Source organism: Carcharodon carcharias, chromosome 10 (assembly GCF_017639515.1).
Source record: "Carcharodon carcharias isolate sCarCar2 chromosome 10, sCarCar2.pri, whole genome shotgun sequence".
NCBI classification, from domain to species: domain Eukaryota; kingdom Metazoa; phylum Chordata; class Chondrichthyes; order Lamniformes; family Lamnidae; genus Carcharodon; species Carcharodon carcharias.
The window spans coordinates 56,838,887-56,862,864 of record NC_054476.1 but is presented as its reverse complement, the minus strand read 5'-3'; the positions used below and the strand labels follow the sequence as shown (position 1 = coordinate 56,862,864).

General features: G+C 43.9%; 1 protein-coding gene across 5 annotated transcripts in view; it reads left to right on the top strand.

Annotated features, from left to right (window-relative positions):
- eps8l2 (EPS8 like 2) overlaps window positions 1-23,978 on the top strand; it is a 196,187-nt gene that overhangs the window by 152,738 nt on the left and 19,471 nt on the right. For 2 of the 5 annotated variants that reach the window (XM_041198265.1, XM_041198266.1), the window contains exons 12-17: window positions 196-270; window positions 1,090-1,238; window positions 7,702-7,888; window positions 10,963-11,096; window positions 16,330-16,419; window positions 17,392-17,503. In XM_041198265.1, coding sequence (XP_041054199.1) covers window positions 196-270; window positions 1,090-1,238; window positions 7,702-7,888; window positions 10,963-11,096; window positions 16,330-16,419; window positions 17,392-17,503 — 747 coding nt within the window. The remainder of the gene's footprint in view (window positions 1-195; window positions 271-1,089; window positions 1,239-7,701; window positions 7,889-10,962; window positions 11,097-16,329; window positions 16,420-17,391; window positions 17,504-23,978) is intronic. The other 3 variants (XM_041198268.1, XM_041198267.1, XM_041198269.1) reach the window with 3 other exon arrangements.

The window sequence follows — 23,978 nt, the reverse complement described above, 5'->3', positions numbered from 1 at the left end:
CACAACTATCTCCAGTCCCCACAAAATTAAGCTAATAACAGGATAATTGAATCAACAAATGATAAGGTCTTAATTGATCATTCTTTGATAATTTTTAATCAGGTGGAATGTCCTGGTTAGAAAACTTTGCCAATGGTCACTAATTCTGAGGATTGACAAACACTGTCACTGATCTACATTCTTTTTGGTTTCTAGGCTAAACTAAAGAGGCATATTCAAAATCCAACTGCCGTGGAGTTGCTGCACTTCCTGTTTGGACCACTTGAATTGGTAAAGTAACAATATCTTGTAGTGATAAGAGATGGTTTGTACAACCAGGGGAGTGGTGTGATCTTAATCATTTGGGGAGGTGTTAAATTATCTGACAGCCAGCAGCAAAAACCCTGTTCTTGGTCTTAATGTAAAAGTGCGGCGAAGTGTCTATAATGCATCATTGCCACTTCTGAAAGCCTAAGTTTTAGATTAGCTGAAACATTAGTCTTTGGAGAAGGTTGGCATCCAGTGAAAATGAAGAAGCGAACAATTAGATAAAGATATTTATCTTAGTATTTTAGGGAAGTTAGATTAGGTAGGAAAATAAGAGAAAAGTAAAATTTTAAAAATCAGGAACGATAAGATAAAGAGATGCAAGTTCCTACTGTATTAGCAGGAATGAGGGTAGTTTTAAAGCACCCTTCCACCACCACCCCTCCCCAGAGCAGATGGGCATTTAACAGTTTAAAAGCCCAACCTGCCCAATTCTGATACTCTTGGGAGCTGGGTAGGTTGGTTGATCATTAAAATATTTTAAGGAGATTGTGTGCCTCCATTTTAACATTGCTTTTCTTTTTAACACTACAGATTGAGTTTCCTGCCTCAGGAAACCCAACAGTTGAAACGAGGTTTGAAGGGTTGCATGGAACACCTATGTGTCTTTATAGTATTGCTTGTGGACCATGAATGGCCCAACAAGCTATCCTATAAATGCCATAAACACACCCTTTGATCCGCCTGATCCCAATATAAATCAGATAATTTAATAATATGTTTGCAGTGAATTTGTCCTCAAGCTTTTTGGTTTTGTTTCTTATGTGGTGTTCTGTTGGACAGGTGGTTCAGACCATCGGAGGTCCAGAAATACCCAAGACCATCATAAGCCCTCTACTTTCCAAAGATGCAACGGATTTTTTAAGGGGCCACCTCACTCCAAAAGAGATGATGCTATGGGAGTCACTGGGAGAGGCATGGACCAGGTCCAGGTGAGAAAGAGGGACCCTATTTTCTGCAGCATGCCAATTACAAAATTGAGGGAATGATTGTATCATGCTTTTAACCATGCAGAATCAATGCTGGCTGTTCAGGAGATGATCTGATTGTACAGTAATTGAGAGATTCAGTTGCAAAGCTGCTGGATTCCTCTTCAGTGCCTGATGAATGAGTACTGGCCCCTCTGGTATCACCTACATGGCGTATCCTGCTCTCAAATGTTGGCATTCTCAGTCTGCAGTAATTGAAAACATAGGGACACATACAAGCTGCACAATTCCATATGTAAATGAATTTCTCAGTAATTTGCTGATGTTTAATGGCGGTGTATTTTTATTGTTGAAGTTGCACTCACAGCTACATGCCCTCTTATAGGTAGGAGGTGGATGTATCTGGTGTTAAGAGGTTTCCATGACAGCTGCCAAAATTGCTCTACCAACAGGTGGGATCATTCAAGTCAGAGAAGGGGAATGAGATGCCTAAGGGACAACTTAAACTCCTGGCTGGAGAAGGGCATCATTTGTAACCTGCCAGTAAACTGCTCAGCTGGGGCTGCTTGTGCAGGCCCAGACTTTGTGGAGCCTGGGAGACCACTTTTCATTCCCAATGGATTGACCCATTTTACTCAGGATGGAATAAAATGCTATCAGAGCTCTATGTGTGTTAAAACAAACAGTGGGAATGGGAGTGAGAAATGGGAGACCTTTTATTTTAACTGCTCCCCCATTCCTTTCCCATCAATCAGAATGTCAGTAGTTCCCCTCTGGTATCTGATTCCCTTCCGCCTTGTGCTTCAACACAATCTCATTTCTGATCCTATCTGGGATCCTTACAACATCTGGTTAATTGATGTACACAGACCAAAGTAACAGGCAACACTCAAATGTATCACAGAATCTTAGAATTGTTAGAGGCCATTCAGCCTGTCGTATCTGCACCAGCTCTCCAAATAAGTAATGCACCCAATGCCACTCCCCACCTTTTCCCCATAATCCTGCATAATCTTCCATTTCAAATCATAACCCAATTCCCTCTTAAATGAACAAAAACAGAAACAGAAATACCTGGAAAAACTCAGCAGGTCTGGCAGCATCGGCGGAGAAGAGCACAGTTGACGTTTCACTTCCTCATTATCCTTCAACCCCTCTTGAATGCCTCAGTTGATCTTGCCTCCACCACACACTCAGGCAGTGCTTTCCAGATCTTAATTACTTACAGCGTGAAAAAGTTTTTCCTCATGTCTCCATTGCTTTTTTTGCCAGTTACCTTAAATCCATGCCCTCTTGTTCTTGATCCCTGCGCTCTCTCTAATGCCTTCACATCTTTCCCTACAGTATGGTGCCCAGAACTGGATGTAATATTCCAGTATCTTCAGAATAGGTGCATGGTTTTTTTTTGTGTGTAGTGGCCCTGTGGTAATCTGAGGCATAATGCACCTTTAAGAGAATGTGAGTAGATTGACCACGTAACTGCTAGACCCAATAGCTGTGTAGCGTGGCTATCATGTTAATGTTAATCTAGAGTCGGGTCTGATTGTGGAAGCACACATCATGTTGTTTGTTATTTGTATAAATAAATAGCATGTGCTTCATTTTGCATTGGTCTCTGCATCTGCAGTATATTGAAATCGGTTCACCTGCCAACAGATAAACGTGTAACCAATTTGCGAGCAAAGCGACCGCATAGTAAAACTTAACAGGCCCCTGGAAAAATTAACACACTTGCAGAAAATCTTAACTGTCACATTATTTTCAGATATTAATGTCTGGGAACCCCTGCAAAAATTGACTCATACAACTTCTAAGAGGTAGCACCAGCTATCTGCTAGGTCTATCATCTGAAAAAAATGTTTCTTGTAGCCTACACCAGGATCTGAAGACACCAGAGTCCAAAGACCCCAGTTTGGAAAATTGTGGCTTAATACGAGTTGAGAATTGGTGTGTGACTAGGGGTATAACATGATGTGCAGCTTACTGCAAGAGCTCCACCATTTTGACATATTATTCATAAATATTTACCAGAGGTTCTGATTACTGGGATTGAAGTTCAGTGTTGGTTCTGTTTTTTCCAAAGAATGTTGGCTGGGTTAGAGATTGACATTCTTCAAATGCCTCCCCTGACTATAAATTATGGGCTCCTGTAAAACAATAAGACAGTTTGCACAGGCCTCTCTCATTTAACTATAAATTAAATTGATTGATGCAAGCAAAATTTCTGAATGACAGCTTCCTGTAATTTTTTTTACATATTGCCCCCATATTATTTTACATGTTGCTCCTGTAAATGCTGAAATAAACCTACCTCAGAGATGTTGCTGCTGAATCTGCTATAGATTTCAGGTTATGAGGAAGGCCCCACAATATGTATGGATTTGACAAACTGGGAAAGTCTTTCCAGTGTGAGGTCATCTTAAATCTCTCTAATAGGTGTGGCCATGGAGCCCTCCACTAAATTTACTTGCCGATTATTTTGGCCAAAGATTCCTAGAAAGACTCCTGGGTTGGGAATGAGGTGGAAGGTGTAGAGGGGTGGAGGTATGTTGCTGAAGCCAGATCAAGGCTAGAAAAATCCATACAAAAGGTAACATATAGAGGGACACTTGGACCAGATTTATGGAGTACAGGCCACTAATCTTTCATGGGAACATGTTGGACCTCACAGCCACAAGGTGGCCACCAGTATGCTTGTGTGTCACAATAGGCCTACCCACATCAACCATAAGTTGGGTCCTTAAGTTAGCCTGTGATGCAGAAACTCTAATGTTAAGAGATTCTGCCCACAGAGCCACCTCCCTGGTCAATGGCCTTATAAAAACTGAATGGAGGTTCCAACTGTGAGAGGCCATGCAGTAAGCCTTGGCAATAAATTAGGTGTATTGGACCTCAGTCCAATTCCCGGCCATTGAAGTGGACTCCTCCCAAAGTTACAGTGAGAGGCCAAAGGAATGGCTATGGATTTTTGGCCTCCACAACATGTATAAGAGCTCTCTCTACCAGTGATGCTGCATTTCCCCCAGTTTTCTTTGCTCCCCTCCTGGAGCAGCTGATAGCTTCATGGCCACTAGTTTATTTCTAAACTCCCACTCCCTCCAACACCCTCCCACCAAAACCTTACGCCAGCTGTAGTTTGCCCAGAGGTCATTCAAGGCCAGTGCAAGGGTATTTGCTGCCCTGGGTGAGCCTTGAGCCTGGTGCCCGCACCCCCCCTCAATTTCGGGAGATGTTGGCGGAAGTGACATCACTGAAAGTTGGTGGCAAGGAATGAGAGGGTTCTAAGAGGAAGTAAGTCCCACAAACCCAGGGACAGGCTTAGGGAGCAAGTTAATGTGGAAATTCACTGCCTCCACATTAGGAACTCAAGCTCTGGCTGTGTGAATACACTCGAGCAACAAGCTCTGCTGTTTAAATTCCAGTCATAGCCATTAATAGAATCCTTATCCCACACCAGCAAAAATTGCCAGAAACTGGAATCACATGGGAATCTCGGAATCAGTTCCCATCTGTCTTTTTTAAAGGCCTCCTGACTCGGCCTGACTCCACCAAAATCTAGGCCGTATTGTGGATTGAACTTGGGATCAGTTGGATCTGTGTGATTCTGTTCTGCACAGGTCAATTGGTTTTAACTACTCAGCCATCAGGGAACACTACCAATTGTTTCAAAACAATTGGCATTTATTTGAAAAGTATACTGTGAGTAACTTCAGTTAGTCATTTTTTAATTCTTGGGGCATGGGCAAATAGCAATGACCAGCAAGAAATAGTGGCTTCAGATGAGATAGAGAGAATTCAATATTTTATAAATTAATGTGTTTTCCAATTTTACATTTTTATGAATGTGATAAATAGGTGATATTCGATTAGTGAACCTATATACAAGGTATAATGTGAAGCCCTCCCTGTGGTTTCGTTTAAAACCAGTGATATTATATTGATTCACCAGCTTAGTACATGCAAACTCAAGGACATTCTTACATCACTGCACATCTAGTGCAGTAATAACAGGAATCTGATATATAATAGTAAAGAAAAAAAGACATCTTAATGATTCAGATGTGACCCATTATCAGAACTAAAATATGAACCTGTCTTTCTCAGTTACATGTAGATCAATCTCCTATATATTTCCAATATTTCCTGATTTTTTTATTTTAGATTTCTAGCATTCATGTTTCTTTTTTGTGCTTACCAATATTTAAACTTAATGTGATAGTACCCCCTACAGAGCAGTGCCTGTATTGCAGCACCTATTCTCATGTTCACTTTTCCAGGGGCAGAATCTTCTGTTTGGCAAGCTGGGGGGGAGGGCTCGCTCACCGACACGTAAAATGATGCAAGGTGACGTCGGGCGTGCCTCCCAACGTCACCCTGCATCATTTAGATTTTCAGTTCGGTGGTCATGCAGCCGATTCGGCTGCGTGCCTGCCGAACTGTCAAAGGCCTATTAAGGCCATTAAAAAAGTAATTAACATGATTGATGGACCTGCCCGTCCAACCTTAAGGTTGGTGGGCAGACCGGGAGCCTAGGGCGGCCTTCTGAAAAAAACATGAAACACTCCTCCATGGGCAGGATAAGTTTTCATGAGGGTATTAAAATTTTTATAAAATGTTTAAATAAAAGAAATTGACATGTCCCAGCTCATGTGACTGAGGGCGCCAATCAGGAAACGCCCGCTTCTGCACAACCTGCCCCAGAGGTTTATTGTGAGACTAAAGCCTTGGCCAGGATTTTCCATTTGTCAGGCAGGCTCGGCGGGAGCGGTCAGGGAGCCGACCGCCGCTCACAATCGGCTTCACACCACGCTTACACGCGGGTGGGCCAATTATGGCCTGCCCTGCATGGATTGCGAGAGGCAGCGCTGAGCTCTACCTGTGTGTGTGTGAAGGGAGGAGGGAGAGCAGGGCCTAGCGCGCAGTTAGCTCATGCGCACAATAGAATGCTTTAGTTCCCCTGAGGCACGGAGATTGAATTGCCTTTTTTAAAAATTAATAAATACATTAAAAATTCAATGAAACATGTCCCCTCATGTGACTGTGTCACATGAGACAGGACATGTTTTTAATTTCAAAGGAAAGTTTTTATTTAATTTAGGAAACCTCATCCCGCTTATGGATGAGGTTTCCTAAAAAACGTAAAAGCCACTTGGTCTTTTCACCATAAGGTTGGACGAGCAGCATAAAATTCAGGTTAATTACCTAGTTAATGGCCTTAATAGGCCTTTCAATTATCCAGTGCGCGACCGCCAAACGAAATATCGCGTGGCTTTGCGATGACGTTGGAACGCATGCCCAACGTCATTTCGCGTTTACTTTCCGACATGTCGGGCACTCACCTGCACGTCAAATATAAAATTCTGCCCCTTGTATGTGGAAAAGACATTCCCACCTATTTTCTGATGCCCCGATTCATCAAAATTCTTTGTGAATAACAGCATTTGCGTTTGCCCAGTATTTTACAAAAAAGATGAACATATAGAGAGAAAGCATGTAAAGGATGAACAATTACTATTTGCGGAACAGACTTCCAAAATTTTAGCACCCTTTGTGTTTCACTCCTGAAAGGTTTGACCCTATTTTTTGAGTGTAGCCCTTTGTCCTAAGCTCCCCAAATGATAGAAATAGTTTATTTCTATAAATTCAAGGAGGAACTTATATAAACAGGGTGAAAGAATGGGGAAAAGAGTCAGAGGCAAGCAAGGAATACAGAGAGAATTAAAAAGATATGAGACATACAGAGGGTGTACATACAGAGTACAATAGGGTGGACAACTAAGAAAGACAGAACAAAAATGAGATCCAAGCAGAGACAGTTACTGGAAGGGTGAGATTTTTTTTGTCTTTGAGCTATGCCATATGGCTATGATTAGCAAATCACACAATGTAGCTGTTGATGGATAGATGAGGATGATTATATAGAAACAGATTCATGAAAAGATTCAGAAAACATAGGAACAAATCTCAGTTTTCACCCCCATAAGTTTGACCTGATAAAAACTGCACTTTGGGGAGGAATTCTTAGTGTAAACCTACATGTTAAGTGTCAGCTTATCTAAAAGGCAGCACTGTCACTTCTGAGTTAGGAGAATGAGGGTTCAAGCCTCATTTCAGAAGCACCGTTTGTGGGATCTTACTTTTTACAAATTGGCTGCCATCTTTGCTTACAAAATAACAGTGCATCACCAAAATGACATCACAGACAAGTCATTGGCCATGCAGGACTTTGTGACAACCTGAGGGTGTGAATGTAAGTTCTTCTGTCTATGTATAGTGACAGGATAATGGATGCAAGAGAGCTGTCACCTTTGTGCCTTGATAGTGCTATACCTGTCATTGGCACCGGTTACTTCCATTCATGCAGATATAAGAAGGAAAACAGTTGAAAAAAAAATTAATATTCAAAAGAAAGTGAGTTACCTGCTTAGGAATTAATAGTTACAGATTACATTCCCTTTTCCTTCAGGGTTGATTGGCCAAGGGACCACTTTGTTCACCCATATGTGCCCAAGTTTAGAAATGGCTGGGAGCCACCTCTCGACAATTTTCGAGGTGTTCCCTGGGAACTGGACCCACACCAAGTGGCAGATTCCATCGCAACTGCACCAGATACACAACGCAGACAGGAGGAGATGAAGCAACAATCTGAGGAGGTAAGGTGATCTTCATGATTAATTTCTTTGTGTATAATGTGACATTTTGCATTGTTACTGGCACTCTACATTATCAGATGGATTTTACTTTTTAAAAAAAATAAAGATTCTATTGTAATGCCTGAATCAAATATTAAGTACAGTATTGTTTGACTTCTGGGTTCTAGATTTGATTGCAGTCCTGACTAGTGGAATAAAAGTCTTTACACAAGAGTTTGGATTTGACCTCTTCAGAAGAAATTGAACTCAAAGTTCACAGGTTGAATCTGCCCATTTAGTATTGAATTGGTAATGTTGCTCTGAGAAACCATAACTTAGATGACATGATCAGCAGAGAATCATAGACTTTTCAAAGGCTTTTGAGTGGCAACTTGCAGTGTTTAGAGATCCTTTGCAATGTGATGCCCATGACAGGGGATCTGTGCCCTGTGTGTTTGCTGAAACCTGTGCACACTGACCTACATTAGCTCAAAGTTAAGCAATGGTCTTGATTTTAAAATTCTCATCCTTGTTTTCAAATTCCTCCATGGCCTCTTTCCTCCCTATCTCTGCAAGCTCCTGCAACCTTACAATCCCCCGAGATATCTGTGATCCTCTAATTCTAGCCTCTTGCACATTCCCAATTTTATTGCTCTTTCACTGGTGGCTTTGCCTTCAGCTGCCTTGGACCTAACCTATGGAGTACACTCCCTACACCTCTCTGCCTCTGCCGTGCTTTTTTCGTTTAAGACACTCCTTATAAACCTACCTCTTTGCCCAAGCTTTTGGTTATTTGAATACTTCCTTATGTGGCTCAATGTTATACTTTATTTTATAATGCTCCAGTGAAGCACATTGGGACATTTCATTTCATAAGAGGCATTATATAAATATAAGTTGTTGTTGTGTGAACAGAGCAAGCAGTATGGATTTTCAAACAATCAGATTGAATCATCTTCAAGAGTCTCAACCAGGAAGTATAAATTATAATATTTAAATCAATGTAAAATCATGCACATGAAATAAAGAGAGGGGAAGAAAAGTAAGATTAAAATAGAGATGGAGGAGGTAGAACAAAAAGTAACGGTAATTTTTTTAATTTCCAACAATAAATAAACTATGAAGAAATGAGGCTCCATAGTTATAAAATTATTTTTTCAGCGCTGGAGAAGTTGCTTGACAGTAATTAAGGCTTATTACACCGTTACAAATTCAGTTACACCTGAATGCACCTTTTTCAGGCATGCTTAGTTGTAAAGTACTGCTAGATCACACCTTTCATGTATTTTAATGTCAAATCTCTCGGTGAGGTACAGGTTTGGCAAAGCTTATAGAGGAGTAGGGCGACTTGGATAGCAGCTTCCACATTTAACCGCGCATGTGTGAATGTCTCAAGTTGCTGTCTGATTTACTTCATGATAAAGGTGAGTGCTGATAGCCTCACCATTACCTCAATCACAAAATCCGGGTCCATAAGGATGAATAGTGTGGAAAATGAAAATGTTACATCAGAATTGTTGCCAATTTGCTTCTGAGAACAGCTCCAAGGCAAATAGATATTTACTCCACCAATTTTGTTCAAGCTTTCATAATTTCAATTCCTGATACCTGGAATTATTTTCATTACTTGCCTGCAGTATACCCTCTCAAGGATATTTAAATCCTTCCTATGATTAAATGAGCAGAATTGTATGTGTGCTCCAGATGGGATTTGAGAAAAGATTACACTGTAACAAAACCACCTCTTTTGATTTGTAAATTAAAAAAAACTGCAAATGTTGGAAATCGGGAACCAGCACAGAAAATGTCGGAAGTGCACTGTAGTCGGTTAGCATTCATGGAGTGAATAGGCAAGTTGGCATCCCAGATGTCGTGACATCTGCTTTCCTCCCGATTGTGTCATCAGACCCTGTACTAATATGGCAGCTTCTGCTGTTTTAGTTTCAGATCTGTTCCATAAGCTTCTAATCTTTCTTCTCATCTCTTGGCCTGCCTCACAGTGCTTTGTATGTTCAAATCCTGTTTCTTTCAGTCTTTAATTTATTTGTTAGATGTATCAGATATCAGATGTATCAGATTAACAACCTCCAATTTTTCTTTTGGATTATAGGGCATGGCACTGACACTTACTCTTTTTCTTTTGCCCCACCCTACTCTTGAGCCTATTTAAGTATTTGTTCAATTTTAATCTTGCAGTTCTGATAAGAGGCATGTCTGAGAGGCTGGCTAACCTGTTCTCTCCAGAAATGATGACTGACTGAATGACCCCAGTGGAATTTGAGCCCAGAGTCCTATCAACTAAGACAAAAATGACTTTATTCATTAGAATCATAGGAAGGTTACAGCACAGAAAGGGGCCTTCATTCCTTTGTGCCCGTGCTGGGTCTTTGCAACACCAACTCAGCTAATCCCCCCCCCGACCCAACTCCCCGGCTTTTCCCTATAGCCCTGCAATTTTTTTTCTCCTCAGATAATTATCTTTTGAAAGCCATGATTGAATCTGCCTCCATCACGCTCTTAGGTAGTGCATTCCAGATTCTCTGACCGCTCACTGTGTATAAAGGCATTTCCTCATGTTGTCTTTGGTCCTTTTGCCATTCACCTTAAGTTAGTATCCTTCCGCCAATGGGAACAACTTTGCTCTATCTACTTTGTCCAGACCCCTTATGATTTTAGACATCTGTAACAAATCTCCTTTTAACTTTCTCTTCTCTGAGGCCTGTGCTGGTCATGCACTTGTCACCTCATGCCAGAAGCCAGAACAGGACTGTGGATTTCCTTTTCTGACATTGAACGTTCATTAAAAATGTTACTAACCCCAATAACTACTGTCTCCAAACCTTAAGGCCAAAACAAGTGGAATTCTTTTTCATAAAAAAGACTTTTGGTGTGTGATTTCAGTTTTAGACTCAAAAACAACACTATCTAGTCAAAAACTGAATTGTCTTCAATGTTTCTAGACCCAAATTTGGTCTTCATAAAGTATCCAAACCTATATTTAGTCTTCACACTGTACTTAGATCCAAATACAATCTTCATATTGTATCCAGACCCATATAAAGTCATCTTTACCATAACTTTTTTTTGTCTTTCAGCACTCATCGAAACCCTGCTTCCCTCCTCCCAATGGGTATGCATACTGTAATACAGCATTCAAGAGAGGCCAGATTGCTGACCAGAATACTGCAGTGGATGCTTTTAAACAGAGTGTTAGTCGGCATGTAGATAGGTAACTGGTATTAGCATGCTGTGGAGAACTGGTACAATGTGCATTCTCTTTCTCTCCTGCTGGTAGAACTGTATGGACAACTTGTCTACATTAATATTCTCCAATGGGTCAGTAAGTGGAGGCTCTGCTATCCATAAAACTAACAGATTTCTCAATTAAATTACCCTTGTTTGCAGCTTTCCAGTTTGGAGCCTTGGCATTCCTCTCTTCCTGTATATTTTTTTCATCATGAAGAGCTGGAGATTTTGTCTCCAGTTTCCTTAAAATTGTAGGAGCTTCATGACTGTGACCTCTAATTCTAGCATCTTGAGCATCCCTGATTTTAATCGCTTCACTGTTGGTGGCCATGCCTTCAGTTGCCTTGGCTGTAAGCTCTGGAATACCCCGCCTACACATCTCCATCTCTCTAACTTGCTTTCCTCCTTTAAGACACTCCTTAAAATTTACCTCTTTGACCAAGCTTTTAGTCATCTAAACTAATATGTCCTTATGTGTTTCAGTGCCATATTTTGTTTTATAAAGTACCTGTGAAACAGCTTAGAATATTTTATTACATAAAGGTGCTATACAAATATTGTTGTTGTTGTGTGGGGCAGCTGAAAAAAAGATACTTCAATGCAAAGAGGAAGATAAGGCCTGATTTTTAACTCCAGGCCAGTTTTGGACAGGTGGACAGTGTATGAGCTAGAAAATCACCATGGATCTAGAAATTTAAATGAATATTTTAACTCCCAGGATACATTTGAAAGCAAAAGTTGTCTGACTTGTCACTGGTAGCAACCAGTGTAAAATTATGGGCGGAAGTTCACAGACCGTCGCAGTAGGGGCGGGGCCATCAAATGCGGTGAGCCATTCAAAAGTCCATTGAGTTCAGCGGGGCCAGAAAATCCTGCCGGCAGGAGGGGCTGTAAAATTCCACCCCATATGGTCCAAAGGCTGTCCACTGCTGGTGGCTAGATAGTAGGATTGGCCTCCAGGGTGTCCTGAAGAGCATTCACACCCCAACATTGGGGGTGGTTTGTGGCAGTCTTCAGCAAGAGAAGGCATGGCTCTGTTTAAGCCAATCGCCCTAATTCCTTTTCCTGCCATTTTCACCTGGCAAGAGAGCCACTGTATCCTCCTGCTTAGGTCACCAAAATTATACCGGAATCCAAGGATGTCATGGACCCAACATGCAACTGTAAAAGAGGACCCTACTGGCTTTGGGCAGATATCCTTATCACCTGCCTAGTAGAACAGGTTAAAATCAGCAACTGGCAGCTCCCAGTGTCTTCAGAGTGGGTAAATAATGATTTCTGCAACATGCGAAGGGTGAAATTCGTCTTTTCAACTGCTGCAACCACCAAAGCCTAGGAAAGGAATACACAAACATAGACTTCAATTTAAGAACATTTAACATCAAAACAGACATTGAGAAACAGCTTCAACTACAGCAGCAGTCTATGCTTCAGAGAAGAACTCTGAAATTATATGGTGATACATTAGGGCACCAGCTCCTGCAATGAGGTGCCATTTGACACCCGTCCTCAACAGCTGCAATTATTGATTTCAGTGGGGAAGTGCAGAGTAAGTGCTTCTCAACAGGAGGTTAAGTCAGAGGGTAATTCTCCCATCACAGCTCTTGTGCAGATGTTGTCGAGCAGCATCGGCAGAGTTCTAGAGACCACCCTCTTAGTGACAGTTAATTTATGATGTCATTCAGTGGAGGATGATAAAAAGGAAAACAATAGCCCTGTAATGAAGCTGCCTTATCTCCAACAAAAATGTATTTTAAAAAAAAGCAGGGATTCCATTGGAAATACTGTTATTATAATACATATTGAAGTCAGGAGCCTTAGCTCTCCCATATCAATTTTGGATCCTGCAGAGGCCAAGGTACAATTTAGCCTTTGTGTTTTATTAAAGTGAAAGGGATTATAATTTTCCAAATTTCTAATGGCGGTTGGATTTCATTCATGTAGCTGCATTTATTTAATGGTGCTTTGCATGCTGGTGCTGCCTTGCTTCACAAATCAGTTTTCCACAGCCCTGTAATTAGTTACACTGATCAGATAATGAAAGATTAACCAATACAGCATGTTGCTGTAAATGTAGCTTTAAATTAATGTATTTTATGCCAGTTTGAGAAGTTGAACACGTCTTTAATATTTTTCTGTGTAATAATAAGCCATATGGATCAAGAAATTTTTGCTAAGCTGGTTGAACTCAACTAGGGTGGATTTCAATTGGCTTCAGTGCCTTTAGGATAAGGAAAGGGAAACTGATCTGTGATCACCCCTGTGATTCTTGCTGGAATTTATATCAATGTGAAAGTATGTTGGGGGCAGGATTTGGCACACGGTGGATTATCTTGTAAAATCTTACTGCCTAAGCTAACGTACAGCCGAGGGTTAGGTGCTAGGGCAACTTTGAACTGTACCCTAGCAAGGAATCACCGCTCTCCTAAGGACAGTTTTTGACAGTACATTTCTGTACTGGTGCCCCTCCCACCCACCAATCTGCTCGTAGGCACAGAAACAAGCTTGCTTCAAGTACCTTCAGACCAGTTGTAAAACAGTTGTTTGTTGGCTGCTGTATTCGCTATTAGACAAAATGAACTACAGGAGTATGATGAATCATAAGTGTGATAACATATCAATGTTACAATTCCTGTGTTTGCAGCAAGATTAGTCAGCCTAAGTTTTAGAAAGCCAAATGTATAGCTGTCAAATTCTCGCTCATCAGTAAAGTAATGGAAGGAGTCATCAACAGTGCTATCAAGCGGCACTTGCTTAGCATTAACCTGCTCATTGATGCCCAGTTTGGGTTCCGCCAGGGCCATTCAGCTCCTGACCTCATTACAGATTTGGTTCAAACATGGACAAAATTGCTGAACTCCCGAAGTAAGGTGAGAGTGAGTTCCCTTGACATCAAGGCAGCCTTTAACCGAGTGTGGCATCAAGGAGCCCTAGCAAATGGGAATCAGGGGTAAAAATTTTCTGCTGGTTGAAGTCATACCTAGCACAAAGGAAGATGGTTGTGGTTGTTGGAGGTCAGTCATCTCAGCTCCAGGACATCACTGTAGGAGTTCCTCAGGGTAGTGTCCTCGGCCCAACCATCTTCAGCTGCTTCATCAATTACCTTCCTTCCATCATAAGGTCAGAAGTGGGGATATTTGCTGATGATTGCACAATGTTCAGCACCATTCACAACTCCTCAGATACTGAAGCAGTCCATGTCCAAATGCATTACTGAATCCCCCACTATCAAAATCCTGGTGGTTAGCATTGACCAGAACTGAACTGGACTAGCCATATAAATATTGTGGCTACAAGAGCAGGTCAGAGGCTAGGAATTGTGTGATGAGTAACTCACTTCCTGATTCCCCAAAGCCTCTCCACTATCTACAAGGCACAAGTCAGGAGTGTGATGGAATATTCCCCACTTGCCTGGATGCATGCAGCTCCCACAACATTTGACACCATCCAGGACAAAGCAGGCCGCTTGATTGGCACCCCTTCCACAAACATTCACTCCTTCCACCACCGAAGCACAATAGCAGCAGTATGTACCATCTGCAAGATGCAGGGATTCACCAAGGGTCCTTCGACAGCACCTTCCAAACCCGCGACCACTACCATCTAGAAGGACAAGGGCAGCAGATAGATGGGGAAAACCACCACCGGCAAGTTCCCCTCCAAGCTACTCAACATCCTGAATATTCCATCACACTCCTGACTTGTGCCTTGTAGATATTGCCATTCCTTCACTGTTGCTGGGTCAAAATCCTGGAACTCCCTCCCCAACAGCACTGTGAGTATACCTACACCACATGGACTCCAATGGTTCAAGAAGGCAGCTCACCACCACCTTCTCAAGGGCAACTAGGGATGGGCAATAAATGCTGGCCTAGCCAGCGAAGCCCACATCCCGTAAATGAATTTTTAAAAATCCTTGTTATCAGATGAATTAATTTCAGAAAGACACCACTTTCATGAAAAAGTACATAGTAAAGCTGTAATTTTGTTTTGGGAATTGAGAAGTTATCAATGGAGCAATGTATCATTATCAGCCCAAAGGTGTTACACATAGGTAAGGTGTTTTTACGGAGGACGTCATTCTCTCAGTAATACAGTTAATTGAAGGGCATTTCAGAAAATTCTGCACCATTCTAATTGTGTGCCAGTATTTAAAAAAAACGATCTTATCACATCAATAAACATTAAAATCTGGATTTTAAAAATATTTTATGGAATATAGCACATCACCAGAAGTGATTGCAAGGTTTCGATTCAGATAGATTATATATACATATAATATATATATAGCAGTAAATTACTGACTGGAGTTTCATTGAGGGATTTGGATTGTTTATTTCACTCTCTATAATACACCTAACAAATTTATAAGATCCCCATTTACAAGGCAGAAATGGTCTTCATTTTCTGAGGGTCAAAAAGTGAACTGTGCAGGATTTTATTGGAGTAATTGTAATAGAGCATTAGGGAACAGCATGATAAAAGTAAATTTGAATTCAAACTTTCTGTGGGAAAAGGCCTCTTACCACTATAGGTATTTAGATGATCTCTAACATTAATTGATTACCAAGATATTTGCACTGGTGAAGACTAAGACTTTCAGTGCTGAGAACAGGAAGTTTAATTTTGTGGATCTTGATATTCCTTGTTTGCAGTTGTGCTTGACGGTTGTCATGCCAATGGCAACCAAGTCATATGGCCAGTAGCCCATGTGCCCTGATGAAAATTTGCCTCAAACTCCTGATACAGGGAAGTGTCAGAAAACGATTAGCGGGCAGATAGGAGAATACTTGAATAGTGCTGGCCGGTTTTTCCCTGTAGTTCACTATCTGTCCCTGCTGCTGAAGATAGGCAGGGGCTAGTGATAAAACAAATACGTAGACCAGAATTTTATGTCCCTGTTGGCATCATGGCGGGCATGAACAGACAAAATGGCGGGAAGCCAAAAATCGGTTTCATTACATCATTAAACCAGTTTATAATCATCTGCTCCACCCGTCAATTCCGGGCCGTGTTTCTGCTGCCAATCGTCGGGGACGTCATTTTAAACATCTGCATATAAGTATAATCCCTGCCCACCGGAATCATCCCCCCATGCTGGATCATCCAGACACGTCAACGTGCAATCACGCCAACATGTTTCACAACAGCACATAGCAACGTGCACCTGATGAGCTGCACTTCACTCTGAGGTTTGTTTGTCTACCTTGCTTCAGGCAGCACTCGCAATTATCAGCACCAGGGAGCACCACGTCAATTTTAGGGGAGCTCACGGGCAGCTGTCTACCTGCCAGATCAACCATAAGGTGAGGATGGCTTTTCAACAGCTGCAGGGCTAGGGCTTGTTTGAGGAAGGGGGCGAGAAGAGGCCTCAGAGAAGGGAAGAGGCTGCAGGGCAAGAGCTGTATTGGGGAAGGGGGTATACCAGGATGTGTGTGGGGGCACATGTTGATCTGTGCAAGTGACCTCAAGATGTTGCGGGCTGAGGTGGCAGTCTCCTGAGGAGAGGAGGCCAGATGGAGATGTGAGGGTGTCTGTAAGAGAGTAAGTGGTAATGTCCCTTGAGCTGGCAGTGAGTGAGATACCAGTGAATGCCTGATGGCCTTATGAGTGTGAGTTTTATAGTACAGAAATGGTTACCCTACCCTGGTGGCATGGGTGAGATGATTCATCCTCTTTCTGCACTGAATGGCCAACCTCTTCTGTGCAGCATTGGCATTGACCACCACTGCCATCGCCTCCCAAGCTGAGTGGTGACTTTGCTGGACCTCCTGCGACCAGAACAGGGGCAGAAGGCATCAAGGTAGATCTCCAAAAGGCATCCCAGTGATAGGTCACTGAACTCTTCTTGGCTTTCAAGACCATGTCATCACTGGAGCAGTCCTGGGCAGTAAGCATTGAGAACTGTGTGTGGCTGCAGTTTAGATATGGCACCCAGAGTGAGGAAACGGTGAGGTAACGGCATGGCAGGCAATTCAGAGGCCACCCGCCAGCGAGACGGCATGTTTCTTGTAGCTGCATAATTAATGAAGCAGGAAGCAGGCAACATGGCATGAAAACTGCCATTGCGGCCGGTGGGTAAAATTTCCTTTTTCCTACCCTCCACCGCGCTTAGTGCAAATCTGGGACAATTCTGCCCATAATTTCTCATCACCCACAAACACAGGAAAAAAATTCTCCAGGCTTTTTTGTCTTTTTTTCCCTGTTTGAGAAATAATTACATGTCCTTACTAAAATATTGCTTGTGTTGCTTTTAATTGTTCTTTCTTTCCTTATAGAAATTACGAGGCTCAAGGAATCCAGCAACAGAAAAAATATGTTCAGATAGTTTATGACTTTGTGGCAAGGAACGCCAATGAACTGTCTGTCCTAAAGGATGAGATATTGGAGGTGACAAACTGTTCTTTCTCTATTTCTTAAGTGTGTGTATCTGTGTGTGTGTGTAAGTGAGATTTAATTATGCCTGCCACCTAATAGAGATGTGCAGAAGGATCTGGTTCTCATTGCAGTACAGTTCCACTTTTCTGAAAGACAATTCATAATGTGTGTGGCGCATGGGGCCAACCTGTGTCTACATTGATTTGATTATGGACTATAAACCATGCCACAGTTGCTGAATGTTTTGTTTTAATTTGATGTTTGTGTGTAAATAGTTTATATTTAGCTGTGACCCTGTTCTTGCACAGGCAGCAGATGCCAGCCTGCTCCTTCCGAATATGTGTAGGAAGCATTAACAGTTTTATGAACATGAAATCATGTTTGACAAATCAAATAGAGATTTTTGAGTGTGTAAAAGTAGGGTAGATCATGTTGAGATCAAAAAAGAGGAAGTGTTAGGCGTCTTGAAGAATATTAAGGTGGTCAAGTCCCCTGGGCCAGATGGGATCTACCCCAGAGTACTGAGGGAAGCAAGGAGGAGATTGCTGGGGCCTTGACAGAAATCTTTGCATCCTCACTGGCTACAGGTGAGGTCGCAGAGGACCGGAGAATGGCCAATGTTGTTCCATTGTTTAAGAAGGGTAACAGGGATAATCCAGGAAATTACAGGCCGGTGAGCCTTACGTCAGTGGTAGGGAAATTATTGGAGAAGATTCTTCGTGACAAGATTTACTACCATTTGGAAGCAAATGGGCGTATTAGTGAGAGCAGCATGGTTTTGTGAAGGTGAGGTCGTGTCTCACTAACTTGATCGAGTTTTTCGAGGAAGTGACAAAGATGATCGACGATGGAAGGGCAGTGGATGTTATATACATGGATTTCAGTAAGGCCTTTGACAAGATCCCTCATGGCAGACTGGTACAGAAGGTAAAGTCGCACTGGATCAGGGGTGAGCTGGCAAGATGGATACAGAGATAAAAACAAAAAACTGCGGATGCTGGAAATCCAAAACAAAAACAGAATTACCTGGAAAAACTCAGCAGGTCTGGCAGCATCGGCGGAGAAGAAAAGAGTTGACGTTTCGAGTCCTCATGACCCTTCGACAGAACTAGGTGAATCCCAGGAAGGGTTGAAATATAAGCTGGTTTAAGGTTGAGGGGGGAGAAGTGGAGGGGGGTGGTGTGGTTATAGGCAAAAGCAGTGATAGAAACAGATCATCAAAAGATGTCACAGACGGCAGAACAAAAGAACACATAGGTGTCGAAGTTGGTGATATTATCTAAACGAATGTGCAATTAAGAATGGATGGTAGGGCACTCAAGGTATAGTTCTAGTGGGGGTGGGGGGAGCATAAAAGATTTAAAAATATTTAAAAATAATGGAAATAGGAGGGAAAAAGAAAAATCTATATAATTTATTGGAAAAAAACAAAAGGAAGGGGGAAGAAACAGAAGGGGGGTGGGGATGGAGGAGGGAGGTCAAGACCTAAAGTTGTTGAATTCAATATTCAGTCCAGAAGGCTGTAAAGTGCCTAGTCGGAAGATGAGGTGTTGTTCCTCCAGTTTGCGTTGGGCTTCACTGGAACAATGCAGCAAGCCAAGGACAGACATGTGGGCAAGAGAGCAGGGTAGGGTGTTGAAATGGCAAGCGACAGGGAGGTTTGGGTCATTCTTGCGGACAAACAGCAGGTGTTCTGCAAAGCGGTTGCCCAGTTTACGTTTAGTCTCTCCAATGTAGAGGAGACCACATTGGGAGCAACGAATGCAGTAGACTAAGTTGAAGGAAATGCAACTGAAATGCTGCTTCACTTGAAAGGAGTGTTTGGGCCCTTGGACGGTGAGGAGAGAGGAAGTGAAGGGGCAGGTGTTACATCTTTTGCGTGGGCATGGGGTGGTGCCATAGGTGGGGGTTGGGGAGTAGAGGGTGATGGAGGAGTGGACCAGGGTGTCCCGGAGGGAACGATCCCTACACAATGCTGACAGTGGGGGTGAAGGGAAGATGTGTTTGGTAGTGGCATCATGCTGGAGTTGGCGGAAATGGCAGAGGCTGATCCTTTGAATGCGGAGGCTGGTGGGGTGATAAGTGAGGACAAGGGGGACCCTATCATGTTTCTGGGAGGGAGGAGAAGGCGTGAGGGCGGATGCGCGGGAGATGGGCTGGACACGGTTGAGGGCCCTGTCAACGACCGTGGGTGGAAAACCTCGGTTAAGGAAGAAGGAGGACATGTCAGAGGAACTGTTTTTGAAGGTAGCATCATCGGAACAGATGCTTCGGAGGCGAAGGAACTGAGAGAACGGGATGGAGTTCTTACAGGAAGCAGGGTGTGAGGAGCTGTAGTCAAGGTAGCTGTGGGAGTCGATAGGCTTGTAATGGATATTGGTGGACAGTCTATCACCAGAGATTGAGACAGCGAGGTCAAGGAAGGGAAGGGAAGTGTCAGAGATGGACCACGTGAAAATGATGGAGGGGTGGAGATTGGAAGCAAAATTAATAAATTTTTCCAAGTCCCGACGAGAGCATGAAGCAGCACCGAAGTAATCATCGATGTACCGGAGAAAGAGTTGTGGAAGGGGGCCGGAGTAGGACTGCAACAAGGAATGTTCCACATACCCCATAAAGAGACAGGCATAGCTGGGGCCCATGCGGGTACCCAGAGCCACACCTTTTATTTGGAGGAAGTGAGAGGAGTTGAAGGAGAAATTGTTCAGTGTGAGAACAAGTTCAGCCAGACGGAGGAGAGTAGTGGTGGATGGGGATTGTTCGGGCCTCTGTTCGAGGAAGAAGCTAAGGGCCCTCAGACCATCCTGGTGGGGGATGGAGGTGTAGAGGGATTGGACGTCCATGGTGAAAAGGAAGCGATTGGGGCCAGGGAACTGGAAATTGTTGATGTGACGTAAGGTGTCAGAGGAATCACGGATGTAGGTGGGAAGGGACTGGACAAGGGGAGAGAGAAGGGAGTCAAGATAACGAGAGGTGAGTTCTGTGGGACAGGAGCAAGCTGACACAATCGGTCTACCGGGACAGTTCTGTTTGTGGATTTTGGGTAGGAGGTAGAAGTGGGCCGTCCGAGGTTGGGCGACTATCAGGTTGGAAGCTGTGGGAGGAAGATCCCCAGAGGAGATGAGGTCAGTGACAGTACTGGAAACAATGGCTTGATGTTCAGTGGTGGGGTCATGGTCCAGGGAGAGGTAGGAGGAAGTGTCTGTGAGTTGATGCTCAGCCTCCGCGAGGTAGAGGTCAGTACGCCAGACAACAACAGCACCACCCTTGTCAGCGGGTTTGATCACGATGTCAGGGTTGGACCTGAGAGAATGGAGTGCAGTAAGTTCAGAGAGAGAGAGATTAGAATGGGTGAGAGGAGCAGAGAAATTGAGACGACTAATGTCGCGCCGACAGTTCTCAATGAAAAGATCAAGAGAAGGTAAGAATCCAGAGGGAGGGGTCCAGGTGGAGGGAGAATATTGGAGGTGGGTGAAAGGATCCGTTGAACGGGGAGAGGACTCCTGCCCAAAGAAGTGAGCCCGGAGACGAAGACGGCGGAAGAAGAGTTCAGCATCGTGCCAAGCCCGAAATTCATGAAGGTGAGGGCGTAGGGGTATGAAACTAAGTCCTTTGCTGAGCACTGACCATTCAGCATCGGAGAGGGGAAGGTCAGGGGGTATAGTGAATACACGGCCGGGGCTGGGATTGGAAGATGGGGTGGGGACGGAGGGACAGGCAGGGGTGGAGGGTCCTAGATGGGTGTTGGTGTTACGCCCTCACACTAATGAATTTCGGGCTCGGCACGATGTTGAACTCTTCTTCCACCGTCTTCGTCTCCGGGCTCACTTCTTTGGGCAGGAGTCCTCTCCCCATTCAACGGATCCTTTCACCCACCTCCAATATTCTCCCTCCACCTGGACCCCTCCCTCTGGATTCTTACCTTCTCTTGATCTTTTCATTGAGAACTGTCGGCGCGACATTAGTCGTCTCAATTTCTCTGCTCCTCTCACCCATTCTAATCTCTCTCTCTCTGAACTTACTGCACTCCGTTCTCTCAGGTCCAACCCTGACATCGTCATCAAACCCGCTGACAAGGGTGGTGCTGTTGTTGTCTGGCGCACTGACCTCTACCTCGCGGAGGCTGAGCGTCAACTCACAGACACTTCCTCCTACCTCTCCCTGGACCATGACCCCACCACTGAACATCAAGCCATTGTTTCCAGGACTGTCACTGACCTCATCTCCTCTGGGGATCTTCCTCCCACAGCTTCCAACCTGATAGTCGCCCAACCTCGGACGGCCCACTTCTACCTCCTACCCAAAATCCACAAACAGAACTGTCCCGGTAGACCGATTGTGTCAGCTTGCTCCTGCCCCACAGAACTCATCTCTCGTTATCTTGACTCCCTTCTCTCTCCCCTTGTCCAGTCCCTTCCCACCTACATCCGTGATTCCTCTGACACCTTACGTCACATCAACAATTTCCAGTTCCCTGGCCCCAACCGCTTCCTCTTCACCATGGACGTCCAATCCCTCTACACTTCCATCCCCCACCAGGATGGTCTGAGGGCCCTTAGCTTCTTCCTCGAACAGAGGCCCGAACAATCCCCATCCACCACTACTCTCCTCCGTCTGGCTGAACTTGTTCTCACACTGAACAATTTCTCCTTCAACTCCTCTCACTTCCTCCAAATAAAAGGTGTGGCTATGGGTACCCGCATGGGCCCCAGCTATGCCTGTCTCTTTATGGGGTATGTGGAACATTCCTTGTTCCAGTCCTACTTCGGCCCCCTTCCACAACTTTTTCTCCGGTACATCGATGATTACTTCGGTGCTGCTTCATGCTCTCGTCGGGACTTGGAAAAATTTATTAATTTTGCTTCCAATCTTCACCCCTCCATCATTTTCACGTGGTCCATCTCTGACACTTCCCTTCCTTGACCTCGCTGTCTCAATCTCTGGTGATAGACTGTCCACCAATATCCATTACAAGCCTACCGACTCCCACAGCTACCTTGACTACAGCTCCTCACACCCCGCTTCCTGTAAGAACTCCATCCCATTCTCTCAGTTCCTTCGCCTCCGTCGCATCTGTTCCGATGATGCTACCTTCAAAAACAGTTCCTCTGACATGTCCTCCTTCTTCCTTAACCGAGGTTTTCCACCCACGGTCATTGACAGGGCCCTCAACCGTGTCCAGCCCATCTCCCGCGCATCCGCCCTCACGCCTTCTCCTCCCTCCCAGAAACATGATAGGGTCCCCCTTGTCCTCACTTATCACCCCACCAGCCTCCGCATTCAAAGGATCATCCTCCGCCAACTCCAGCATGATGCCACTACCAAACACATCTTCCCTTCACCCCCCCTTTCGGCATTCCGTAGGGATCGTTCCCTCCAGGACACCCTGGTCCACTCCTCCATCACCCCCTACTCCCCAACCCCCACCTATGGCACCACCCCATGCCCACGCAAAAGATGTAACACCTGCCCCTTCACTTCCTCTCTCCTCACCATCCAAGGGCCCAAACACTCCTTTCAAGTGAAGCAACATTTCACTTGCATTTCCTTCAACTTGTCTACTGCATTCGTTGCTTCCAATGCGGTCTCCTCTACATTGGAGAGACCAAACGTAAACTGGGTGACCGCTTTGCAGAACACCTGCGGTCTGTCCGCAAGAATGACCCAAACCTCCCTGTCGCTTGCCATTTCAACACCCTACCCTGCTCTCTTGCCCACATGTCTGTCCTTGGCTTGCTGCATTGTTCCAGTGAAGCCCAACGCAAACTGGAGGAACAGCACCTCATTTTCCGACTAGGCACTTTACAGCCTTCTGGACTGAATATTGAATTCAACAACTTTAGGTCTTGACCTCCCTCCTCCATCCCCACCCCCCTTCTGTTTCTTCCCCCTTCCTTTTGTTTTTTTCCAATAAATTGTATAGATTTTTCTTTTTCCCTCCTATTTCCATTATTTTTAAATATTTTTAAATCTTTTATGCTCCCCCCACCCCCACTAGAACTATACCTTGAGTGCCCTACCATCCATTCTTAATTGCACATTCGTTTAGATAATATCACCAACTTCGACACCTATGTGTTCTTTTGTTCTGCCGTCTGTGACATCTTTTGATGATCTGCTTCTATCACTGCTTTTGCCTATAACCACACCACTCCCCTCCACTTCTCCCCCCCAACCTTAAAACAGCTTATATTTCAACCCTTCCTGGGATTCACCTAGTTCTGTCAAAGGGTCATGAGGACTTGAAACGTCAACTCTTTTCTTCTCCGCCGATGCTGCCAGACCTGCTGAGTTTTTCCAGGTAATTCTGTTTTTGAAGATGGATACAGAATTGGTTTGGTCATAGAAGACAGAGGGTAGCAGTAGAAGGGTGCTTTTCTGAATGGAGAGCTGTGACTTGTGGAGTTCCGCAGGGATCAGTGCTGGGACCTTTACTGTTTGTAGTATATATAAATGATTTGGAGGAAAACGTAACTGGGCTAATTAG